We start from the raw sequence: 24079 nt of genomic DNA, 5'->3' as shown, positions 1-24079 counted from the left end.
CCCCCAGGAGGCCTCAACCATCCCTCTGGCCCTGGGGCTCAGCTGCCCCCTGACCTGCTCCATGCCCCACACAGACCCTCTACAAGGAGACCGCGGGGGCACTGGAGCAGATGCTGCAGACCTTTATCATGCAGAACCCCACAGCCGAGGAGCTGCACTTCCTGCTGTCGGTGAGGGCGCAGGGTAGTGCGGGGAGGGGATGGCGGTTGGGGGGGGGGGGGGGCAGAGGACGCAGGGCCTGAGCCAGGCTTGGGACTGGTCTAGACGAGGGCTGTCCGTCTCTAGAGATCACCGTGGTTTAAGACAAGTGGGGCGGGCAGGTGCAGTGAGCACAGCCTGGTGGCAAGTGGGCCAGGTAGGCCACAGCAAAGCGAGTTGGTGAGGGAAGAGGCCGTGGCCCTGCCCTGGAGGGACCTGCCCTCCTTCCCACTGAGAGAACTGCCCCTGCAGCAGGTTCCCTGCTTTGAGGGCGTCTCCCAAGCCTACCACCCCCACTCCGTCACTGCCCTCCAGAGTCCTTCCCTGATAGGAGGGAGAGAAGCCAACAGAGTCAGGGGAGGCCCAGACAGGGGAGGCTGCCTCTGCTGGGAGGGTGGGGGTCAGGGCCAGCAGGCCTCTGCAGAGGAGGGGCAGAGAGGGCCCCGGGGCAGAGGGCACACAGGAGCAAAGCTGAGCAACCCCAGCGAGCACACTGGGCCGGAATGGAGGGAGGTTCTGCATGGCTGGAGCCTGGGGTGGGCGCAGAGGTGGGGGCAGTGGGTCAGAGTGAGGTTAGGTCAGCAGGGGCCAGGCCATCTCAGGCTCGGGGCCCAGTGGAGCTGAGGGGACTGCTGCAGGGACTGCTGACCTGGGGTGCACAGATGGACGTCAGGGTGGGGTGTGTGAGCCCGGCCAGGAGAAAACGTCACAGGACACAACCGAGTCACAGAGTCTCCCAGCTCTTCATCCTCACGCAGCGTCAGATCGTCCAATCCGTAACAAAGAGGCTCAAATGCGGCTTAAGAAGTGTTCAACCTGTCTCAGTATGCGTTTGTATTTCTTTGTAACTCTGTGCCTTTATGGTGTGCACAGAAAAGCATTGTTCTGGAAAGATATACATTGCAGAGAAACGGGTTAAGAACCTGGCGCCTCAAAAGACTTTCAGCAGGAGGGGCGTGTCAGCTACAAGAGAAAGAATTAACACCTCCTCTTGCTTGGTGGTTCAGACGGTAAATTGTCTGTCTACAATGCGAGAGACCTGGGTTCGATCCCTGGGTTGGGAAGATTCCCTGGAGAAGGAAATGGCAACCCACTCCAGTACTCTTGCCTTGAAATCCCATGGACGGAGGAGCTTGGTGCAGGCTACTGTCCATGGGGTCGCAAAGAGTCGGGTACGACTGAGCGACTTCACTTTCACTTTCACTTGGGTAGCAACGCTGGCCTGGAGCAGAGGGATTAGCCGAGGCAGTGAAAAGAGAGGAGGAAGGCTGGATAGGGCGAGTGGCGGACCGAGCTTGGGGCTGGGACTGGGAGGGACCTGAGCTGAGGGTGTGGCCTGGCCTTGAGTGGGTGTGGCTTAGGGTGCGGTCCGGGCTGGGGGCGGGGCCTGTAGGGAGCTGGGGTCTCAGCGGCCGCTCCCCTCCCTTCCCCCACCACCTGCAGCACCTGTACGTCTGGCTGGAGTCGGAGAAGGCCCACGAGCGGCAACGGGCTGTCCACAGCTGCATGGCCCTCCTCAAATTCCTGAGCCACAACTTCTACCTAGACGTGAGTACCATCTCTCCGGCCCGAGGCCCACACCCGCCAAGCCGCCCTTCTCCCCAAGCTGCCAAGGCGCATGGGGTCCCTGCCCCCAGGACAGGCAGGATCCCCGAGTCCCCTGTGGCCTGGCCAGGCACTCCTCCTCCTCACACACAAGGAAACAGCCGGAGTTGGGGGTTGGGGGGCCCCAGCTGAAGGCTGAACCCAGGCTCCCTGATGCCTGACCCAGGACACTGGGCTTTTGCCAACACAGCTTGAAGCCTCAGGCAGGTTATCCACCCTGAGCCTGTCTCTCAGGGCAGTGGGAGGAAAGGAGTCCTCCTCGGAGGGACACAGTGGGCGTCAGATGGGAGACTGTGAGAGTGCCGCCCTGCCCCAGACTAGGGCAGGCAGCTCTGCGCGGAGCAGCCACTGTCCCTCTGCCCTCGTCCATCACCATCCCCATCGTTTCACGGATCACAGCTTAACCGCCATCTGTCACTAACGCCCTTGGGTTGAGTGAACATCAGCACGCATTCAGGGAGTGAGTGGTTCTGCATTTATCAGCCAAAATCAGCATCGATTCCTCAGGGAGACTCACAGGGAGATGAAATTACTTCCTCGGCCTGGTGCCTGACGGGCGTGCCTTTCTAATGAAGGTGGACAGGCAGGCGGGCGGCTGGGAAACGGCCACATTCTGCCAAAGGCAAGCTTCCAGTGTTCCAGGCAAGCTCCAGCACTCCTTTGGTGAGGAGGACCCCTCTGCAGGGGTTCAAAGGGTCTTCCGTTTACTCAAAATCAACTTCTGCAACGTAAGACTGGTCTGGGAGAGGCAAGTCAGGCACTTGCCTAGGGCACACTTGTGGAGGCGCCAAAACACTCTGCAAGAGAGATAAATATTTTAATGGGATGTTTTAAACAAATCAGCAAACGTTGGCCCTTGGGCTGGCCACCTGTTGTGAATAAAGCTTTATTAGAACCAGGGCTGGGATTAGGGTGAGGTGAGTGAGGCAAGGTCATGGATATGCAAGCTCAGATCCTGTCTTTATTTAAAATTTTGGAACGTTTTCATGACAGATTTTTTAGCATTCACTTTGATTTTGATAAATATTGCATTAAGATAGTTTTCTGTTGTGTCCTGAGCTTTTTTGGCATCCCCTAACATTTTGGCTGGGGAGTTTCCCCAGTGGCTCAGTGGTAAAGAATCTGCCTGCCAATGCAGGAGACACAGGTTCGATCCCTGGGTCAGGAAGACCCCCTGGAGAAGGAAATGGTAACTCACTTCTGTATTCTTGCCTGGGAAATCCCAGGGACAGAAGAGCCTGGCGGGCTCCAGTCCATGGGGTCGCAAAAGAGTAGGACACAACTGAGCAACTAAACAGAAACATTTTGTCCAGACCTGAATCCCGGTCCTGCATAGAGTTTGAAGGGATCCTTTCCGACGCCAGCCGTGCTGGGGTGAGTGCGTGGCTGCTAGGATCTGCATAAGTGGTTCTCTGCACTCTCACTACAGCCCAAAGAGGACTTCAAACGGATTGGGCAGCTGGTGGGCATGCTGGGGATTCTGTGCCAGGACCCGGACAAGACTACCCAGTGCTCCAGCCTGGAAGGGCTGGGCCATCTCTACAAGCTCCTCTTGCACCAGAGAAGTGAGCCTCTGAGGGTCCCCACGGAGGACCTGCTCCCACCACAGCCACAGCCTCAGCCCAACCCATGCCAGCACTCCTGAACCCAACTCCCCCCAGACCTCCCCCAGACCCAGACTCTAACCTCAGCCGTCAGCACAGTCATGGCTTTGTCCTGACCTGCAGACCCACTGACTCCCCACCCTAAACTTGGACCCAGGCATGACCCTGACTTCAGATGACCCCACTGCACCCACTGCAGGTCCCGCCCTAGACCACAAGCCTGCCTTTGCCCACCCTCACCCCTGCCCCATCCCATCCCTGACCAGGAGGAGAAGCTTCACAGGAGCAAGCACCAGCCCCCCAGGAGCCTCCCCAGGCCAGCAAGGAAGGAGCCCTGCTCTGGAGCAGCGGGGACCAGGAGGCTGCTCCCCCCAGCCCCCGGGAGGTGGCACTCTTGAAGGACCACATCTTGCACCCCGGCAGCTCCCAAGTCATCAAGGTCAAAGCCTTTAGAATCCTGGGCAGATCTGGGTGGGGGGATGTGGCCATGCTCTGCTCCGACCCCTACCACTAACCCTCTCCCGGGGCTCCCCCTGGGGCCAGGGTGTGAATATTAAAACTGAGGCCAGGATCTCACCTGCATCTCTGGTGATTAACTAGAGCTTTGGAGGACCATGTCTCCTGGGAACGAGGAGTTGGGGGAGGAGGGGCTGGAGATAGATGCTGGAGTCAGCAGCGCAGGCTTGAGTCCCAGCTCTGTCTCTCACGGCTGTGCAATCTTGAACAAGCTCCTTCTGTCTGAGCCTCAGTCTTCCTCGTGAAATGGGCAGAGTGATGCCAATGAAGTTCCAGCCGCCAGGAATTCCTAATAGACGGCGCTGGCTGGCTAGCTCCCAAGGTGGGCGTCCTCTGAGGCACTGAACAGTGTCCTTCTCGGTGACCCTCTGCAGATACAGCCTCGATTTCCTCACTTGCCCGAGGTTTCTCCCCACCCTCTGAGAGCCAAACCTCCTCCTTTGAAGGCATAGCATGTCTCCCCTCTTCGGCTGTCATCTGACCTCCTGCAGGCCCTCCTTAGTCAGTGGCTTGGGGTGTCCAGCAGCTCCCTGGCTCCCTTTCGTCATCTCAGTGAGATCCCGAGTCTCTGGGACCATCCATATCTGTGTGAACTGTGCCTTTTCTGAAGATGAGCGAGGCTGGGATCCCGGGTGTGGGCTGGATGCTGGCATTGGCTGGACTGGCCGAGTTTCCTAGAGCCTCATGTTTGGAGTGATCAGTTCATGATGTCTCCTCTATGGTGGCCCCTCTTGCTGTTGAACCTATGACTAATGAAGACCCCTGTATGGGGTGTGCCTGTCAGTCTCCCCATTAGACCTCCAGGCCAGAAGTGGAGTCCCACCTGGGCGCAGCACAGGCTCTGGTGGTAGAACCAGGCTTCAGTAAACACCCATTCAGTGGAGTCAGGTTGAACCGAATGATGAAGGGGCAGTACCTGGCTAGTAGGTGCCCAGTGGGTTTTGAATCCAGCCCTGTCTGAGTCCAGAACTGTGCTCTCTGCAGCTGTAGTGGCTGTCAGCCCACTGAGGCCAATCCGGAAAAGTTTAGCAGGGAAAAACTTAAAGCCCTGGAGCCAGTGCATCAGTTGTCCAGGGCCAGGATGGGGAAACCAGGCAGGGCTTCTGTTTACACCTGAGGACCTGGACTAGGGGAAGAGACAGGGCTGGAGGGAGGGTTCCCAAGGGCCAGCTCAGAGGCGCCCAGGAGTTAAGGGGTCCTGGAGCACTGGGGTTCTCAAGTGGACAGAGTGACTAGGAACATAGGGTTCAGGACCTGGGAAGAGCAGTCTGCCCCACTCTGCATGGCCCCCAGCACACAGGGACGGGGCACTCAGCTCAGCTTCTGAACAGGAAGCAGTGATGGACAGAGCACAGAAAGGGGAGAGGATGGGAGGGTCTGCTGACCAAGGGATGATGGTTCTGAGAAGGTTTGGGCTGGAGAACAGACCTGGGTTCTTGTCCCAAGTCTGTCCTGAATTCCCCATGTGGTCTTATAAACACTATAACTTCATCACTACCATGAGCCATCTCCACCTTCACCACCACCTCCAACAGCATTCCTGTCACCACCATCCCTACCAACACCACCATCACTAACAGCACCACCACCACTACCATCACCATCACCACCATCATCACCACCACTAACAACACCACCACCACCAGCACTACCATCACCATCACCACTACCATCACCACCACCACCACTAACACCACCACCATCACTACCATCACCATCACCACCATCATCACCACCACCACTAACAACACCACCACCACCACCACCACTAACACCACCACCATCACTACCATCACCATCACTAACAGCAGCACCATCCCCATCCCCATCACCACCACCATCACTACCACCACCACCACCACCACCGTGACTAACACCACCACCATAACCACAGAACCACCATCACTACCACCATCACTACCATCACCATCACTGCCACCATCACTAACAGCAGCACCATCCCCATCCCCATCACCACCACCACCACCATCACTACCATCACCATCACTACCATCACCATCACTAACAGCAGCACCATCCCCATCACCATCACCACCACCACCACCACCATGACTAACACCACCACCATAACCACAGAACCACCGTCACTGCCACCTCCAGCTCACATTTTTTCATGCCCTGGGCTAAAATAAAATATTCACAAGTACTTAGCAAACCTGAGATTGTAGTATTCTGGGATTCTGAGAGTCTAACCATCATTCCAGATTGAATTTCTTCAAAAACATTCTAATACTAGAACTTTAACCAAAGTTTACCATTTTAGCAAACAATTTTAAATGCAATCTTAAAACAAATGATCTAACCAGATTTATATAGTACTCTAATATTCTAACACAAAAAGTTACTTTTAGCTACAAGTATGCCTGTATGCCAGTCAAGAAGCAACAGTTAGAACCGGACATGGAACAATGGACTGGTTCCAAATTGGGAAAGAAGTACGTCAAGGCTGTATATTGTCTTCTCTTATTTAACTTATATGCAGAGTACATCTTGTGAAATGCCCGACTGGATGAAGCATAAGCTGGAATCAAGATTGCAGGGATAAATATCAATAATGATATGCAGATGACACCTCCCTTATGGCAGAAAGTGAAGAGGAACTAAAGAGCCTCTTGATGAAAGTGAAAGAGGAGAAAAAGCTGGCTTAAAGCTCAACATTCAGAAAACGAAGATCATGGCATCCAGTCCCATCACTTCATGGCAAATAGATGGGGAAACAATGGAAACAGTGACAGACTTCATTTTCTTGGGCTCCAAAGTCACTGCACATGGTGACTGCAGCCATGAAATTAAAAGATGCTTGCTCCTTGGAAGAAAAGCTATGACAAACCTAGACAGCATATTGTGAAGCAGAGACATTACTTTACCGACAAAGGTCCGTCTAGTCCAAGCTATGGCTTTTCCAGTAGTCACGTATGCATGTGAGAGTTGGACCATAAAGAAAGCTGAAAGTGAAAGTGAAGTCGCTCAGTTGTGTCCAACTCTTTGCCACCCCTGTAGCCTACCACGCTCCTCCGTCCATGGGATTTTCCAGGCAAGAGTACTGGAGTGGGTTGCCATTTCCTTCTCCAGAGGATCTTCCTGACCCAGGGATCGGACCTGGGTCTCCTGCATTGTAGGCAGACACTTTACTGTCTGAGCCACCAGGGAAGTCCCTAAAGAAAGCTGAGGGCTGAACAATTAATGCTTTTGAACTGTGGTGTTGGAGAAGACTTTGAGAGTCCCTTGAACAGCAAGATCAAACCAATCAATCCTAAAGGAAATCAGTCCTGAATATTCATTGGAAGGACTGATGTTGAAGCTCCAAGACTTTGGCCACGTGATGCAAAGAACTGACTCACTAGAAAAGACCCTGATGCTGGGAAAGATTGAGGGCAGGAGGAGAAGGGGACAACAGAGAATGAGATGTTTGGATGGCATCACCAACTTGATGGACATGAATTTGAGCAAGCTCTGGGAGTTGGTGATGGACAGGGAAGCCTGGTGTGCTGCAGTCCATGGAGTCACAAAGAGTCAGACATGACTGAGAGACTGAGCTGAACTGAACAAATATGCCATTAAAATTATCCTCACCTCCTAATCAATAACTGGTAAACTAACATTCTCACAAACACTACCAAAATTTTAGAACAGTAAGATTCTGTTAATAATAAATATTCTAACATTCATATATTTTTATATCTAATGTACATGCAAACATCCTAACAGACTGTCAGACATCTCAACAAATACTCTGACATGCCCAGGAACATTTTATCATCTGACCATCTTCGCAAGCCTTAGTGTTCCGTCAGCCTTCCCAAGTATGACTTCACCACCAGCATTCCGTCTTCCTTTGGTTACCAGTTGCTCAGAGTCAGAGCTGTCCCTGTGGGAAACTTTCTAGAACGATGAAGTGTCTGTATCTGCACTGTACATGTGGCCACTGTCCCTGTGTGACGATTGAGCTCTTGAAATGTAGCAGTGCAGGGAGTGCCCTGGACATCCAGAGGTCAGAGCACAGTGCTTTCTCTGCTGGGCCCCAGGCTCAGTCCCTGGTCAGGGGACTAAGATCCCTCAAGCCAAGCGAGTACAGCCAAAGTAAAAAAAAAAAAAAAGTGGCTGGTGCAGCTGACGAACTGAATTTTAAATTTTGCTTCATTTTCTTTTATGGGCTCACCACGTAGCTTGAGCTACGTACGATTAGTTCCCAATCCTACACCCTAGGCGGTGAACGTGCAGAGTCCTAACCACTGGATCACCAGGGATTCCTTGAATTTTTCGTAATTAAATTTAAACAGCTGGGTATGGCTGGTGGCTACCATATTGAGCAGCACTGCTCTAAGTCTTTCCAGAAGGTTCCACCTGGGCAGTCTCCCTCTTGGAGACTGTGGTCTGAGGCTGTGGAGCAGGGATCCCACCCCCTGACCTTGCATTCCCTGAGAGTACCCTCATCCCTCCAGAGCGGCTCAGGGTCTGGGGTAGGAGGTGACACCCACCCCACTGGACGCCCCCTCCCAGGAGAATGTGGGCAGCAAGCAGAGTCAGGCTCCCTGGCAAGCCCTGCTAGGGCATGGGAGCCCTGGGTTCTGGACCCAGCCTGGCCCTGCCTAGCCCTCCCGGGCGCCGTGAATGAGGGCAGCTCACCTGCCTTCCCAGGCCTGGGGCTTGGTGAAGGTGACCCTGAAGGTCCTTTGAAGATCTGAAGTTGAGTTGCTCTTGATTAAAGCTCTGTGAGGAGGGGAGTAGGGAGTAGCTGCCTGGGCGGAGGCTAACAGATGAGGTGATGACTGGGCAGAGGAAGAGAAAGGTCAAGGCTGGCCAGGTCAGGCGTGCCCCAGAACAGCCCTGAGGCCTAGTGAAGAAGAGCACCATGTCCCCGCCCCTCTGCTGGTCATCACACCCTCTCTTCCTGCCCCTGGGCTGTGGCTGGCTCTGAGAGACGTGCAGGAGAGCACACTGCAAGATGGGTGCTCTTGCTGGGGCCCCAGAGGCATGGGGCTCAGGCATCTGGCAGTGCTTGGAGACTTGGGGAGCCTGAGCATTGGGATGGGGTATGAGTGCAGCCAAGCAGGCGGGCGCCCAGCACCAGGGACCGTGGTGACGGTGCCTCCCTCCCACCGCTACAGGAGGTCATGAAGCATCTCACGATGGCAGAGCTGACCGACCTCATCTGGACGGCCATCGATGGCCTGGGCTCCGCCAGCCCTTTCCGCGTGCAGGCGGCCGCTGACATGCTGCTCACTGCCATCCAGGAGCACGGGGCCAAGCTGGAGACTGTGAGGGTAGTGGGGCCCCCAGAGGGTCCACCATGACGGGGCAGAGGGCAGGGGGGCAGACCCAGCATCAGCACCCAGGGGCTAGAGCCGCGGGTCCCAGGCGGCATCCGCAAGCTTGGGCCTGAGGGGGAGACCCAGGCCCCACCCTCTGATGGGTGAGTGAATGCAGGACAGAATGGCCCACACAGGTGTCCGGGGCCCTGGGGGCTGTTTGCAGGGTCTGGGGCAGACATGGGCTGATGAAACAGGGATAGGATGGGAGTTGGGGGGAGGAAGGCCCAGCCCAGACCCTCCAGGAGCTCTGGATCTGACTCCAGACTGATGAGGAGGAGCAACGCAGGGCCCTGGGGGCACTCCCAGATAGAAGATGACTGATGTCTCAGGGGGGTGCTCTCGGAACCAGGCATGAATGGATGAGTAATGAAACCCAAAAGCGGAAGGGGAGGGGCCTGCCAGACATCAGAGCAGCAGGTACCAAAGTGATGACCAGGACACGACGTCATCTGAACATAAGGCAGACACCCTATGTCCCCCCAGCCCCAAGACGGGCTAGAGGCTCTAGCCCCTGGGTGTGTCTGAACCTTCAGCAATTGGGCAATGTTTGGACAGACTTGGATGACCCCAAATGCTGCACAGATGGTGCTTGTCCCCCAGCCCTGGGGTCCCCTTCTGACTCGTGTCCAGGGCAGAGAAGAGCCTCCCCCGTCAGACCTCCCTCTTAGAGCCCCCAGGGCAGGGCTGTGTGTCCCCCTCAGGAGAGCACTCTACCTGAAGGGGCTCCATGCCCATCAGGGCAGCTCCTCCCTCCCCGTTCAGGCTCCCCGGGGTGGGGTCTGGCCCCCTGCCCAGACCAGCCCTCTCCCCATACTCTTCCTCCCCGCACAGGTTGCCAGCCTGGGCCGGGCCATCCACCTGCAGCTCTGCTCCGTCCGCATTCCCCAAGCCAAGGAAAATGCCCTGCAGGCTATCACCCTGCTGGCCCGGAACCACACCTCCGAGCTGGTGGCCGCCTTCCTGGACTTCTCCATTCCGCTGGACAGGTGCTCAGCCCTCCTTCCCTCCCCACCCCAGTGCCCACCGTCCATCCTCCCCCAGGCAAAGGGCAGGACTTCTGCACCCTGCCTGCCCTCCTGCTTGCCCATGAACAGGGCTGCAAGCCCCGAAGGAGTACTTATCTGTTCATTTACTGTGCCCCTCCTGGGGCCATCCCTGGGGAGGCACCACACACCGTCCCTTCTCTCGGTGACCCCATAAAACACCCCACCCAGCCACCACCACCCATCACCTGGCAGAGAGGAGCCCGGGATCCTGGCTGCTTCCGGCAAGACCCCTGTTAACACCAAACCCTCTCTACCCTTCTTGTTCCTCCAGGGACCCTCACCCTGCCCCCACATCCCAGTGGCACCACAGTCCCCAGGCCCCTGAGCCTGGAGACAGTACTTTATCTCTAAAATCCCAGTTCTGAATCCCAGGTCTTCAGTCTATACCACCTGCTTACCCAGCCACCACGCACCTGCCCTGGGTCACTCCTGGAACCTTGAGGTTGTAGCTCCTGGTCGCCGACACCCTCTCGCTCACTCCCACTGGCTTGATCTTGGGGACGCCAGCATCTTTCGTTCACCCTGATGCCTCAACACCGGGACCTCCTCTCCCATCTCCCTCAGCCTCCCCCTCCCACAGTCGTAGCCTCGGCTCAGCCACCTTCGGTTTCAAGCATCTGTCCCCTGGCCTGACCCCCTCCCGCCTCACTCCATCTGGTACCCACCCCCCGACCAGTGAGCCTCTGCCCTCCGGGACCTCCATGTTCACTGCTCATGGCCCCTCCCCTGTCCTCACCTCCCTCCTTGCCAGCATAGAACCTACCTTCTGGTGTCAAAGGAACCCCCTTGAGCACACCCCAAGCCCTTTGGCCCCTTTGTCACACTCAGCTTGCAAAACTCAACTGGCTCCGACTGCTTCACACCTGCACCCGTGCAGCAAGTGCCGGAAAGCGTGCCGCCACCCCTAAATTGCCAGCCACGCATCTCCACGGAGCCCTCGGGGCGGCCCAGAAACCACATTTCCCCACCCCTCCCCTCCCCTCAGCCCCAGCACCTCTGCCCCCGCCTCACACTCGGCCACCGACCTTGCTTCCAACCCCTGAAAAATCGGAAGCCACCAGAAGAGAACGCTCACCAGCTCCCAGCTCCCAGGACCCTGTTTTCCAGGAAGATTTCTAATTTTCATGTGGAAGGGACTTTTAGTTTTTATTAGCAATGTCTAGTTTTATTGCATTGTGATCAGAGAATGTCATCAAATATTTCTGGTTTATGTAATTTACTGATCTTTTAAACAATTTTTGTGAATATTCTATGGGCACCTGAAAGGGTGTTGTTTGTTTTTTTTTTTTTTCTATTATCAGGTATAGGACTTGCTATAAAGATTTACTTTATCGATTCTGTTGCTTAGGTCTACCTCCTTACTTAACCTGTGTCTATTTGATCTGTCTTGTACTGAGAGTGGTGTGTTAAAGTTTCCTGTTATTAATACGCTTCTATCTATGTATCCTTCCATCTCCTGTGGTTTTTATTAATACTTCATAAGGTTGTCATGTTATTTGGTGTATACATATTCATAAGTGTTACATCTTCTTTATGGATCGTGACTTTCAGCAGTAAAAAGTGCCCTGCCTTGTCACAGTTAATGCCTGAAGGGCTTGAATTCCATTTTGTTACCAGAATCACGTCCCCCACTTCCCTGTTTTCCCCCATTTGCCCAGTATTCATTTGTCTGTGCTTTCATTTAACCTTTCAGAATTCATCTGTTTTAGGTGTCATCGTATATACAGCACACAGTTCCGTCTTGACCTATGATCAGGTTGAAAATCTTTTTATTTTAATAGATGAGCTAAGTCCATTCACATTTATTGATACGACTGACGTGTCAAATCTCAGTTCTGTCATAATATTTTGTAATTGCCTGTGTTTTATTTGCTACATATTCTTCCATGAGATGCGTATTCTTTGATCTTTGGCTGTTTTTTTATTTAGGAAGAGTTGTAATTTTGTTCTAATTGTTACCTTTGTATCCTCACCTACTTTAGTGTCCTTACTCCCTTGTTAACTTTTTAACGTCTGGCTTAGCCATTTTTGCTGATATCCTGAAACTCCCAGCCATGCCCGTGGAACAACCAGTGAGATTATTCATCCCCATCCAGCTGTGTTTTCATTTGCACAGTGCTTTGTCAAAATTTGCACTGTACTCCTCCCACACTGGTTTCTAGAGAGTACACACACACACCCTAAGTCCTTTGCCAGAGAGTCTAGGCCATCCCTTAGCTTGACAAAGTTAATGCTCTGACAGTTTCCTCAAGAAGGCTCGTGGATTCAGAAAGCCCTAGCTTCTTTTATGTTGAAAGTTGTTTACTTGAAAGGTGGCTTGGCTGAATATAAAATCCTTGGTTCACATTTTCTTTTATTAACTTTTGTTTTTTGGTGGTTTTTTTTTTTTTGGCCACACCATGCAGAATGCGGGATCCTAGCTCCTGCAAGGATTGAACCCAAGCCCCCTGCTTTGGGAGCATGGAGTCTTAACCACTGGACTGCCCGGGAAGTCTCTAAGTAATTTTTTTTAGTGCTGCTCAGTTGTTGCCTTGCTTTGTTTTTGAAAAGCCCCACGACAGTTGTTTTGTTTGGTTTTGTTTTGTTGTCTTTATAAGTTATCTTTTGGCCTGGAGACTTTGGAAATTGTTTTCTTTATCTTTGAAATTCAACAATTTTACTAAGAAATGTCTAGATTAGACCATTCTGTGTACATTTTCTCAGGTACCTGATAAGTCTTTTGAATATGTAGATTTAAGTCTCTACGTTTCTAGAAAGTTCTCTAGGTTGTAATTTTTCTCTTCTGGTTTATTGAGACATAATTGGACATACAGCACTGGTTAAGTTTAAGGTGTACAGGATAATGATTTGACTTACATATATCATGAAATGATTACCACAGTAATTTAGTGAACATTCATCATCTCATATAGATACAAAAGAAAAAAAAGTATTTTTCCTTGTGATGAGAACTCTTAGCTTTCCTTTCTTTGTAACTTCCACGTATAACACGCAGCGGTGTTCATTAATCATGCTGTACGTGGCGCCCCTCGTCTTCTTTATAACTGGAAGTCCTTTTGACCACCTTCATCTGATTCCCCCATCCCCACCCCTCACCTCTGGTCTCTCTTTCTGTGAGTTTGTTTGTTTTGAAGTATACTGCTGCTGCTAAGGCGCTTCAGTCGTGTTCGACTCTGTGCGACCCCATAGACGGCAGCCCACCAGGCTCCCCCGTCCCTGGGATTCTCCAGGCAAGAACACTGGAGTGGGTTGCCATTTCCTTCTCCAGTGCATGACAGTGAAAAGTGAAAGTGAAGTCGCTCAGTCGTGTCTGACTCTTAGCGACCCCATGGACTGCAGCCCACCAGGCTCCTCCACCCATGGGGTTTTCCAGGCGAGAGTGCTGGAGTGGGTGCCAGTGCCTTCTCCCTGACCTGCCACACTGCGCCAGTTCCTGATGCACAGCATGCTGATTCTGTGCTTCTGTACTTTTCAAAATGCTGTCAGCCTGCAAAGCCATTACCTTATCACTGACTGTATCCCCCACCCTGTACATTCCATCCCCATGACTTATTTTGTAGCTGAAAGTTTCTGCCTCTTAGTCTCCCTCGCCCACTTCTCTCTTGGTTATAATTTTAAATATTGGTTCCGTCCCATTGTTTTTTTCCTTTTTCAGAGACTCCAGAGATTCACATGCTGTTCTTTCCTTGCCTGTCTTCCATTTCCGCTTCTTTTTCTGTGACCATTAGAGCTTCTCTTAAATTCATCTTTATTGTCTTGGTGGTCTCTCTACTCTTCCTCAATGTTCCTTTCTAAATTTTCACTCGAGTTGTATCTCTCTTGAGCACCTTATAATTTTTATTCACTTCTGAGTTCAGTCAACTCTTTTTTTCCTTTCTTATTAGAGGGTGTTTCTTGGTCCTTTTTGAATTTATAATTCAAGGTGGTTTTTCATGTCTTTAAATGCTTGCTTGAGTATATCGACCTGCAGGAGAGGTGTTGTCTTACACTTTTTTTCTGCATCATGATTATCAGGGGAGGAATTTTCTTATTGGATCTGTGTTTTCTGTTTTCCAGGGAAGGGTTGCAATAACTCTGTGAATCTGTTAATTTTTCTCCTGTTTGTATACAACACTGCTGCTGCTGCTGCTAAGTCGCTTTAGTCGTGTCCAACTCTGTGCGACCCCATAGACGGCAGCCCACCAGGCTCCCCCGTCCCTGGGATTCTCCAGGCAAGAACACTGGAGTGGGTTGCCATTTCCTTCTCCAATGCAGGAAAGTGAAAAGTGAAAGTGAAGTCGCTCAGTCGTGTCCAACTCTAGCGACCCCATGGACTGCAGCCCACCAGGCTCCTCCGTCCATGGGATTCTCCAGGCAAGAGTACTGGAGTGGGGTGCCATTGCCCTCTCCAATATAAAACACTATTGGAGTGTTTTGTAGGATTTCAAGTTCAATGGCACCCTCTTCTGTCAGCATAACAAAGACCAGATAACTTAGCAGATTTTTAGTTTTGGTGGTAGGTGGGAGGGTTGTGTGTCCTCCACTTTCGGGGGTGCTCTTTTTCTCGTGCAGGTCTGTGAATTTTTCCTATTTCACACCTTTACCTTTCACTAACCGGTTTCAAAGGGTACGTCTTTCTTTTCTGCCCTTTCTTTCCTCCCCAAAGCTGCGTGTCTCGGAGGCTGCCCTTCAGATGAGCATCCTTTTCGGTCCCTTTCCTGGGATCCATGCTTTGGTTTACTTATTCTCCTTCTTTTTGTTGTTTCATAGTCTCAGACTTAAGATGGACCTCGTCTTCCTGAAGATGATTTAGATCGGCTCCGAGCCCTGTGAGCAGCTCCCGTCTCCTCTCCTCTCCAGGGTTTCTCTCACCCTGCCTTTATCTGCCGCAGAGCTTTGTGGAGGAGCAGGGGTGGGTGAGAGAATGAGGCACTGCGGGCGGGGCTGGCATAGCTCTCTCCTGCTCGCAGCGCCCCTCACGGCACACCGTGGTGTGGAGTAGCTTCACTTTTCTTCTCGCTGTATGGTTTCTCAAGGACATTTTGAGAGGCGAGGGGACCCCGGCAGCCACTTCTCTCAGCTGCTCAGGTCTATAGATCAGTTTTACCCATACTGGAATTTATATCTTGTTTCCTCAGTGCTAAGAAGCACATTTTTCACACGTCAACATCTATGCCGTGGAAGCACATTTTATACTGACGGCACCTTCACCTGGGCTGACGGGGGTGGGGGGTTCTCAGTCACCTGGGGGGACTCTCAGCCGGAGACCAGTGCAAATTTTAAAGTCCCTGCTGGAGGGTTTTTGGGGGGGCCACACTGGTGGTGTGAGTTCAGAGCCCTGTGTAGGTTTCGTGGTTCAGATTCTCAGGCGCACCCTCCTTCTTCCCTTCACAGGCTGAGCAAGCACCGGGTCTTCTCGCTATTTCTTCCTGCAGGACAGGCTCTTTATCTTCTCTTGTTTTACCCCGCTCACCGTGTACACACAGCCCATGGGGTCCCGCCTTTGTGATGGGGTCCCTATTAGACTCCCGTCTTGGATAGCTTCCCTTTCTTAGGAGCACATGAAATAACGGTGGTGTGTCCTAAAAGTGTCAACAGAAGTGTGTGATTCATGCCCTTCCAGTAGTCTTTTGTTGTCTGTTTTTTTTTCCCCTCAACATTGTGTGTTTAAGATTCATCCCGTTATGTTACACACAGTTGGAGTTCATTCACTTTGAGTTGCTGTGTCTTGTCCCATCTTGGTAAACACCAGTTACCCCTGTAGTGTGGATGGACGTTTGAGTTTGGGTCTGTGCTTAACACTGCTGTGAAGCTGCAAATACGTGTGTCCTAAGACACACCCACACTCAATTTCCCTGTGCAGTCATGTTACTCACCTCAGTTCAGTTCAGTTCAGTTGCTCAGTTGTGTCCAACTCTTTGCGACCCCATGAATCACAGCACACCAGGCCTCCCTGTCCATCACCATCTCCTGGAGTTCACTCAAACTCATGTCCATCAAGTCAGTGATGCCATCCAGCCATCTCATCCTCTGTCATCCCCTTTTCCTCCTGACCCCAATCCCTCCCAGTATCAGAGTCTTTTCCAATGAGTCAGCTCTTCTCATGAGGTGGCCAAAGTACTGGAGTTTCAGCTTTAGCATCATCCCTTCCAAAGAACACCCAGGGCTGATCTCCTTCAGAATGGACTGGTTGGATCTCCTTGCAGTCCAAGGGACTCTCAAGAGTCTTCTCCAACACCACAGTTCAAAAGCATCAATTCTTCGGCGCTCAGCTTTCTTCACAGTCCAACTCTCACATCCATACATGACCACTGGAAAAACCGTAGCCTTGACTAGACAGACCTTTGTTGGCAAAGTAATGTCTCTGCTTTTCAATATGCTATCTCACGATGCAAGATACTCCCAACATGTTTAAACCACCTCTCACACCCACAGTATTTTTATGTATGTAGTTCCTGTTACTCCACGTCTTCACTGACACTTAACATCAATCTTTTAGCCAACCATCAAACTTTTAGTCAGTCTGGTGAGTGGTATTAATCATATTTCCATGTTAATTTTCAGTTTTCTGATTAAATAATGAGATTGTACATCTTTTCATGCAATTTTTGGCCATTGGGGCATCTTCTTTGGGATGCCTGTTCAAGTATCCTACAGATTTTTCTGTTGGGTTGTCCCTCTTTTTCTTATCAATTTCTAGGAATTCTTTACGTAATCTGGGTACAAGGGCTCTGTTGATTATTATATTACATATCTTCTCCACTTTGCAGTTTTCCTGTCTCTCCCTCACTAGGTCCTTTCATGAAGAGGAGTTCCCAGGTCCATCATTTATTCTCAGACGTTACCTTATAAAAGTTCTAGAGTGTGGGAACTTCCCTGGTGGTGCAGTGGTTAAGACTGCTCTCCCAATTCAGGGGGCCCTCAATCTGTCTTCGAGGAACTACCATCCCACATGTCACATGGCCAGGCAAAAAAAAAGCCCTGGGCTTTGCCTTTCTCATTCATCCCGCCGACCGCCCAGCTGAGGGCCATGTGCAGGGCCCTGCCCTCAGGCTCTCTGCCCGGCACTGCTGCCTGGGCCAGGCCAGCACCCAACGTTCTCATTCCTACAACTTTAGAACGATTCACCTCCCTGAGCCAGAAAGCCTCTCCTTCCTCCTCCTCCCCCGCCCCCTCCTCCTCCTCCTCCTGCGAGGCTGTCCTGGCCATTCGTGGCCCTTTGCCTTTCTCCGTAAACTTCAGAATCATCGCCAAGCTTCCTCGTTCTCTTTTTCCTCGCCCACCCTAGGGCGACCGTTTTATTGGACCGGCCCTCGGAGCTGGACCGGGAGTAACCCTTGCTTTGTCACCCTGGCTCACCCACCCTGGCTCTGGGTGTGGCCGGCTTTCTTTAATTTAGTTCTTTAGGTAGAACAGGGATTCTTCTCGGCAATCAGATGCACACCTGGGAGGCCCTCGTCGGGACAGAAGCCGGGGCCCTGGTTACGAGCTGCGCCTGAGGACCAGGCTGCCCGCCCGCACTGGCTCCATCCCCTGCTCACCCACCCAAGGGTCTCCATTCTTCTTCTTTCATTTTATATACTGTGTTTCATCCAAACACATTCCTAAAACATTTTATTTGCAGTTTCTATAATTTATATAAAGAGCATCACGATGCATATAGTCTTTGAAGACTTTTTTCACTGGCCTTATATTAATGTAGATTTTTAGGTCTAGATTCTCTATCTAACCTAAATCTAGTAACATCAGTTCTTCTTTCTTTAGGATTGTATTGTATGTCTCTTTCCACTTTTTTTTTTTTTAAATAGACTTTTTTTTGGAGCTGTTTTAGATTTACAGAAAAATTCAGCAGAAGTTGCAAAGTTCCCATCTACTTCCCTCTCCTGCCAGGCTCTTTTCTTGGTAACATCTTGCCTCAGTGTGGTAGGCTTATTACACTTGATAAACCAATATTGCTATATTATTATTAACAGGTCTATAGTTTACATTACAGCCCGCTCTTGGGGATGTACATTCTATGGGACAAATGCGCAATGACAGGTATTGACTATCATAGTATCAAACAGAATAGCTTCGTGGCCCCCGCCCCCTGCGCTGTCTGTTCATCCCTCCCTCCTCTAAACCCCTGGCAACCTCTGATCTTTTGACAGTCTCCATGGTTTTGCCTTTCCCAGGATGTCATAGAGCTGGAATCATCCTGTGCAGCCTTTTTAGGTTAGCTTCTGTCACTTTCTGATAAGCTTTCAGGTTCTTCTATGTGTTCATGTCAACCACTCTCACCCCCTAGGAGCTCTTTCTCATTTCTTTTTTGTTGGGGGCGGGAGTGTGAAACGATCCCCACAGTAAGTCTAGTCGTCATCATTCCTAGTTACAGATCTCTGTCCTTGTGACGAGAACTTGTAACGTGGCAGAAGCTGGAAATACGCAGGACAATGCTGACCGTTGCAGTCGCCCTGCACTGTATTACGTCCCTGTGGTTTACTTCCCCATTTCGCGTACCTCCGACTCCTCACCTCTAGCAGCCCCCAACCTGTTCTCTGTAGAGAGGAGCTTGGGTTTTGTTTCTTTGGGTTGGATTTTGGTTTCATTTAGATTCCATGTATAAGCAAGATCATGTGGTATTGGTCTTCCTGTCTCTGATTTATTTCACTGAACATAATACCCTCAAGGCTGATACGCGTTATCTCAAATGGCAAGATTTCCTTCTTTCTTATGGCTGAATGATATTTCATTTTATGCACACACATACACATACACACATATAGGGCTTCCCAGGTAGCTCAGTGGAAAAGAATCTGCCTGTTGATGCAGGAGACGTGGGTTCAATCCCTGGTCAGGGAAGATCCCCTGGAGAAGGAAATAGCAACGCTCTCCGGTATTATTGCCTGGGTAATCCCATGGCAGAGGAGTTTGGCAGGCTACAGTCCAAGGGGTTGCAAAAGACTTGGACATGACTTAGCATCTGAACAACAACAGCCTGCGTGTGTCTGTTGATGGGCAATTATTTCTTCTCCATGTCTTGGCAATTATAAATAATGCTGCTATGAACATGGGGGCTCACATATCTTTTCAAATTAGTGTTTTCATATTCTTCATATAAATTCGCATAAGTGAGGCCATGTGGTGGTCCGATTTTTAGCGCTTTGATGAATCTTCATACTGTTTTCCATAATGGCTGCACCAATTTACATTTCCACCAATAGAGTGTGAGGGTTCTATTTCCTCCACATCCTGGCCAGCACTCATTATTCCCCGCCGCCTTGATAACAGGTGTGAGCTGACAGCTCACTGTGGTTTTGATTCCCGTGTCCTTGATGATGAGAGACGCAGAGCATCTTTTCATGGACCTGTTGGCCATCCGTATACCTTCTTTGGAGAAGTGTCTGTTCAAATCCTCTGCCCATTTTTTAATTGGACGGCGTGGGGAGCTTTTGTTTATTTTTGAAATTGAGTTGTGTGTGTGTTTCATATGTTTTGGATATTAAAACCCATTTTCATAAGTATGACTGGCAAATATTTCCTCCTGTTTACTATGTCGCCTTTCATCTTGCTGATGGTTTCCATTGTCGGGCAGAAGCGTTTCAGTTTGATGCCGTCGCTTGTTGATTCTTGCTTTTGTTCCCTCTGCTTTTGGTGTCAGATCCAAAAACTGATTGCCAAGACTGACGTCAAAAGCTTACCGCCTATGTTTTCTCCTAGGCGTTACACAGTTTCAGGTCTTACATGCAAGTCTTCAATCATTTAGAGTTAATTTTTGTATTTGGGGTAAGATAGAGGTCCGATTTTATTATTTTGCATGAAGCTGCCCAGTTTTCCCAACACCATTCGTTGAAAAGACTGTCTTTCCCTGCTGTATGTTCTTAGTTCCTTTGTCGTAAATTAGTTGAGCACGTCTGTGTGGGCTTATTTCTGGGCTGGGAACGCTTCCTTAACGTGGCTTCCAGGCCCACACTTGCCTGACCCTCCCTACACCTCCCCGGCTGCTACTGCTCAGCCTCCTGGCTGCTCCCGCCTGTCCCCTGACTTCTTAGCTCGGGGATTGAAGGGCTGACCTCAGGCCTCATCTCCACTTACACTCCTTCCCTGATGGCCACACCCCAAGACCAGGCAGAAAGGCCATGGGACTAGACACACCTGACCTCCAATACCAGCTCCCGGTTATGAGGCAGGGCCCTGATCAGGGCACACCTTATCTCTAGTCCTCAGTTTCCTCACATGCAAAATGGGCACAAGGACTCTGCAAAGCCCTACACACACCAGTGATGGCCCCTAAGTTGGCCCAGGTCAGGCCCCAGGGAGCTGGTGGCCCCCAGCAAACCCAGGCCTAGAAGGAAACGTCCACTGTATGGCAAGCCCTAAAGGCTGCGCGGGAACAGGCCCTGTGAGGAGGCCCAGAGGCAGGAGAGGAGGGAAGGCAGGCAGGTGCTGGAGGTCAGAGGGCAGGGGTCAGAGAGTGATAGCTTTGGGTATCAGCTAGACTTATCCTGACTGTACTTAGGCGCCATGGAGGGTGACAGAGTCTGCCACTGGGATGAGAGGGGCCTGAAAGAGGGAAGACCGGGGACCACGGGCCAGGGCAGCCAGCCCCACCTCTGTGCAGCCCCCGGGCCGCACACACCGCTGTCCAGGCCCCAGCCCTCACGCCCCTCCCCCATCTCACCCACCCATCCTGCCAGGGTTCAGCTCAGGACCAGCCTGGCTTCCTCCCAGGCACCCCACTGCAGGCACCTGAGCCCTGAGCACGGTGGCTGCTGCTGTGACCTAGGCTGGGCAGGCTGGAGTCTCAGTGCCGCCCTCACACCACCCTTTGCCTGCAGCCACGCTTTCCGATTGTGGAGGGCCCTGGGTGCCGAGCAACCCGTGAGCCACCTGGTGCTGGCCGTGCTGCTGGGCTGGCTGCAGAAGCGGCCCCTGCCCACTAGGACCAGCGGCAGCAGCCCCCAGCCCAAGAAGGCCTACCTGCGCTCCCTGGCCGTGAGTCTCTGCCCCACCACCCCAGGTGCCATCCCAGCTGCCTTCTCGAGTGTGTTCAGTCACACATGGGTGTGAGGCACCCACCACGTGTGCCAGGCCCCAGGGAGGGGGAGCCCCATACTCAGGCTGTGAAAGCCCTGGCCTGCCCAGCCTGGCCTGGACAAGGGGGCCTCCGAGGTGGCCCCAGCCGGGAGCTGACCCTGGGTCCAGGCCCAGCTCCCCACTTCCCGACCGAGGGCCCTGGACCCCTCCCGCCAGGTGTAGGCAGTGAGGAAGGGCATGGAGAGATTCGTGAATCTGCCCCCATAATAGGGTTCTGGAGGAGTCTTGTAGGCTGCCTCCAGTGGCTCCCACCCTCCTGTAGAAGTCCACACCCACTCCCCACCCCACCCCCTAGCTTTCCCCACAAGCCTAGACCCTGCTTGCACAGCCCCCGGAGCAGGAGGCTTGTTTCCTAACATGCCTCACCTGGGCTGGACTCTGACAGGGCTGCAGCTGTGCCCCAGCCCTGTTTGATCCAGGGCTGAGAACCCACTTGTACCCCCTAGCCCCCTGAGCAGTGGGCAGAGCCTCCTAGGCAAGCTGCTGCCCCCAGCCGAGGGGTGTGACAGCCACACTCGGTGCTCGGGGAAGCCCACCCTGTCTCCATGCCAGCCCTCCATCAGCCTGGCTCCTCAACACCCCCAGACCCGGAACCTCCCTGTTGGAGACCAGACTCAGCATGGGGTCAGCAGGGCGGCCTTCCTGGGTCCCGCCCTCCTCTTGTCATCCCCCCCACCTTGAGAATATTCTGGACCCAAGGCCCCTCTCCAGGTGTGGGAGGCCCTGGGGCTGATGTCTGGTAGCTCCCCCTTCCAGGACCGTGTGTCCCCCACCCAGCATTCATTCACGGGCATGTGCCAGGCTCTGTGTTGGGGGCATTGCAGGGAGCACAGCCCACAGGGCGGAGGGGCCAGGCACGAGGCAGTGACTAAGGGTGGAGGGCAGAGCAGACGGGGATGGTGGGCTGGAGGACCCACCTGCAGGGCCGGCAATGGGAGGGGGCGGGCGGGGAGCATGCAGGGTCCAGAGAGCAGGCCGCGACCCCCAGAGGTACGTCTCACACGGGGACTTGGCTGTGGTCCCGGAGACAGCAGGCAGGCACAGGGAGGTGAGGTCGGCAGTGGGTTTTGTGGGAAGCCCGGCCCCTCAGCGTCCCCTGCCACCCCCACAGGCCATGAACACGCTGCACGAGCTGCAGTTCGCCCGCGAGTTCAAGCAGGCTGTGCAGGAGGCCTTTCCCGAGCTGCTCCTGGCCCTCCTCTCCCAGACGCACTACCTCCTGGAGCTGAACCTGCCCGAGGAGCCCCAGCCCGGCAAGGAGGCCCAGGAGACCGCCCTGTTCGGCCCCCAGAGGTAAGGCCCGGGCCCCAGAGAGGCGGTGCGCGGGCTTCCCAGGGCTGAAGGACAGAGCTCCACCGCCAGGCAGCTTAGAGCCGCAGGCGGGTATTCTCGCGCGGTGCCAGAGGCTGGCGCTCCAGATCCAAGGTTGGCAGAGCCGCACTCCTCCGAAACCTGCAGGGGAGGCTCCTTCCCGCCTCCTGGGTGCTCCCGGCTTGTAGATGGCCTCCTCCAGTTTCTGCCTCCAGCTTCACCGTGTGTCTCTTGTCTCGATTGCTCTCTTCTTATGAGGACGTCAGTCCTGGTGAACTAGGGCCACCCTGACCTCATCGTAACTTGATTCCATTTGCAAAGACCCAAATGAGGTTATGTTCCTGGGTACCCGGTGTCAGGACTTGGATGGTTTCTGGGGACACAGTTGGATCCCCAACAGATGTGATTCCAAACACGGCTGCCTCCAGCAGTCAGCGTGGAGGGCAGGTGGGTGTCCCACTTCCTTGGACTGTGGGTGCCTGGCAGCCAGGATGCCCGGTGGCAGCTGGCCCACAGGGACTCCCAGGGCCGGCACAGTGCACCGGATCTTACCCACATGTGGTCCCTGCGGGGATTCTGAGACGAATGTTGCCTTCCCCTTTGACGGATGAGGAAACAGGCTCGGAGCGAGCCAGAGGCTTCCCCAAGCCACACAGAGTGTCTGTGTGCTGCCGACCTAGAGCCCATAGAATGGCAGGGGTGTCTGCCCAGCGACCACTTGGCCCTGCAGGCAGATGCCCACCAGATGCTGTTGCACAGGGTGCTCGACCCTGACACCTTCTGGCTCTGAGGTCGTGGACAGTTGTCAGCCTCCCCCACGCCCGCACCTTGACCATGTGGACAGGACTTGTGCGGGAGGGTCCATGCCCCACGCCTCACTCGGGTGGTGGCACTGGCTGGCCGCCTGGCCTTCCCCTGCACGAGGGTGCATCTTGAGAAATCCATTAAGCGAGTCTTTAAAAACCGCTGGGGCTGACTCTTTTCATTTGTTTGTATTACGATGTGCTTCACACAATTTGTCAGTTTGAACAGCTCTCCCCAAGGCACATCACTGAAAAAAAAAAATGTCACTTCTCTCATATTGCTTCTGAATTCGAATGTGCATAAAGTTCTTTTTTATTCAAATCAACCATACAAAATGCATGAATCTTCCCTAATAAGCTAATAAAACGTTCTCCTCCCCGAAATAGGAGGGTTAGGAGAAAGCTCTGATGAACCGCCTCCATCCATCAGCTTCCCTCCCCTGCCCCCATGGGGCCAGCCTCCACCTGTTCCTCCCCTGCCCCCTCCTTGCTGCCCTCCACCCCAGGTCAGATCAGGCCTCACCTGTGCTTGGAACCCTCCCTTCCTCTTCCCCTTCTTTTAACTCCAAGAAGGGCTGAATCCTTCCAGCAGTCCAGTGGCCCTGCAT

General features: G+C 52.9%; 1 protein-coding gene across 5 annotated transcripts in view; it reads left to right on the top strand.

Moving 5' to 3' along the window:
• The window catches only part of LOC147359739 (maestro heat-like repeat family member 5), a 59956-nt gene that overhangs the window by 26137 nt on the left and 9740 nt on the right, over positions 1-24079 (top strand). For 3 of the 5 annotated variants that reach the window (XM_086337543.1, XM_086337542.1, XM_086337541.1), the window contains 7 exons: positions 75-170; positions 1642-1746; positions 3233-3368; positions 3674-3846; positions 9053-9208; positions 10088-10242; positions 10675-11759. In XM_086337543.1, coding sequence (XP_086193669.1) covers positions 75-170; positions 1642-1746; positions 3233-3368; positions 3674-3846; positions 9053-9208; positions 10088-10242; positions 10675-10828 — 975 coding nt within the window. In that variant the 3' untranslated portion in view covers positions 10829-11759. Of the gene's footprint in view, positions 1-74; positions 171-1641; positions 1747-3232; positions 3369-3673; positions 3847-9052; positions 9209-10087; positions 10243-10674; positions 11760-21098; positions 21256-22468; positions 22651-24079 lie in introns of those variants that run through there. The other 2 variants (XM_086337544.1, XM_086337545.1) reach the window with 2 other exon arrangements.

This window comes from Bos grunniens, chromosome 14 (genome assembly GCF_055505025.1).
Source record: "Bos grunniens cultivar Pamir isolate PY7600 chromosome 14, Bosgru_T2T1.0, whole genome shotgun sequence".
Classification (NCBI taxonomy): domain Eukaryota; kingdom Metazoa; phylum Chordata; class Mammalia; order Artiodactyla; family Bovidae; genus Bos; species Bos grunniens.
This window is presented reverse-complemented; position numbering and strand designations above follow the sequence as displayed.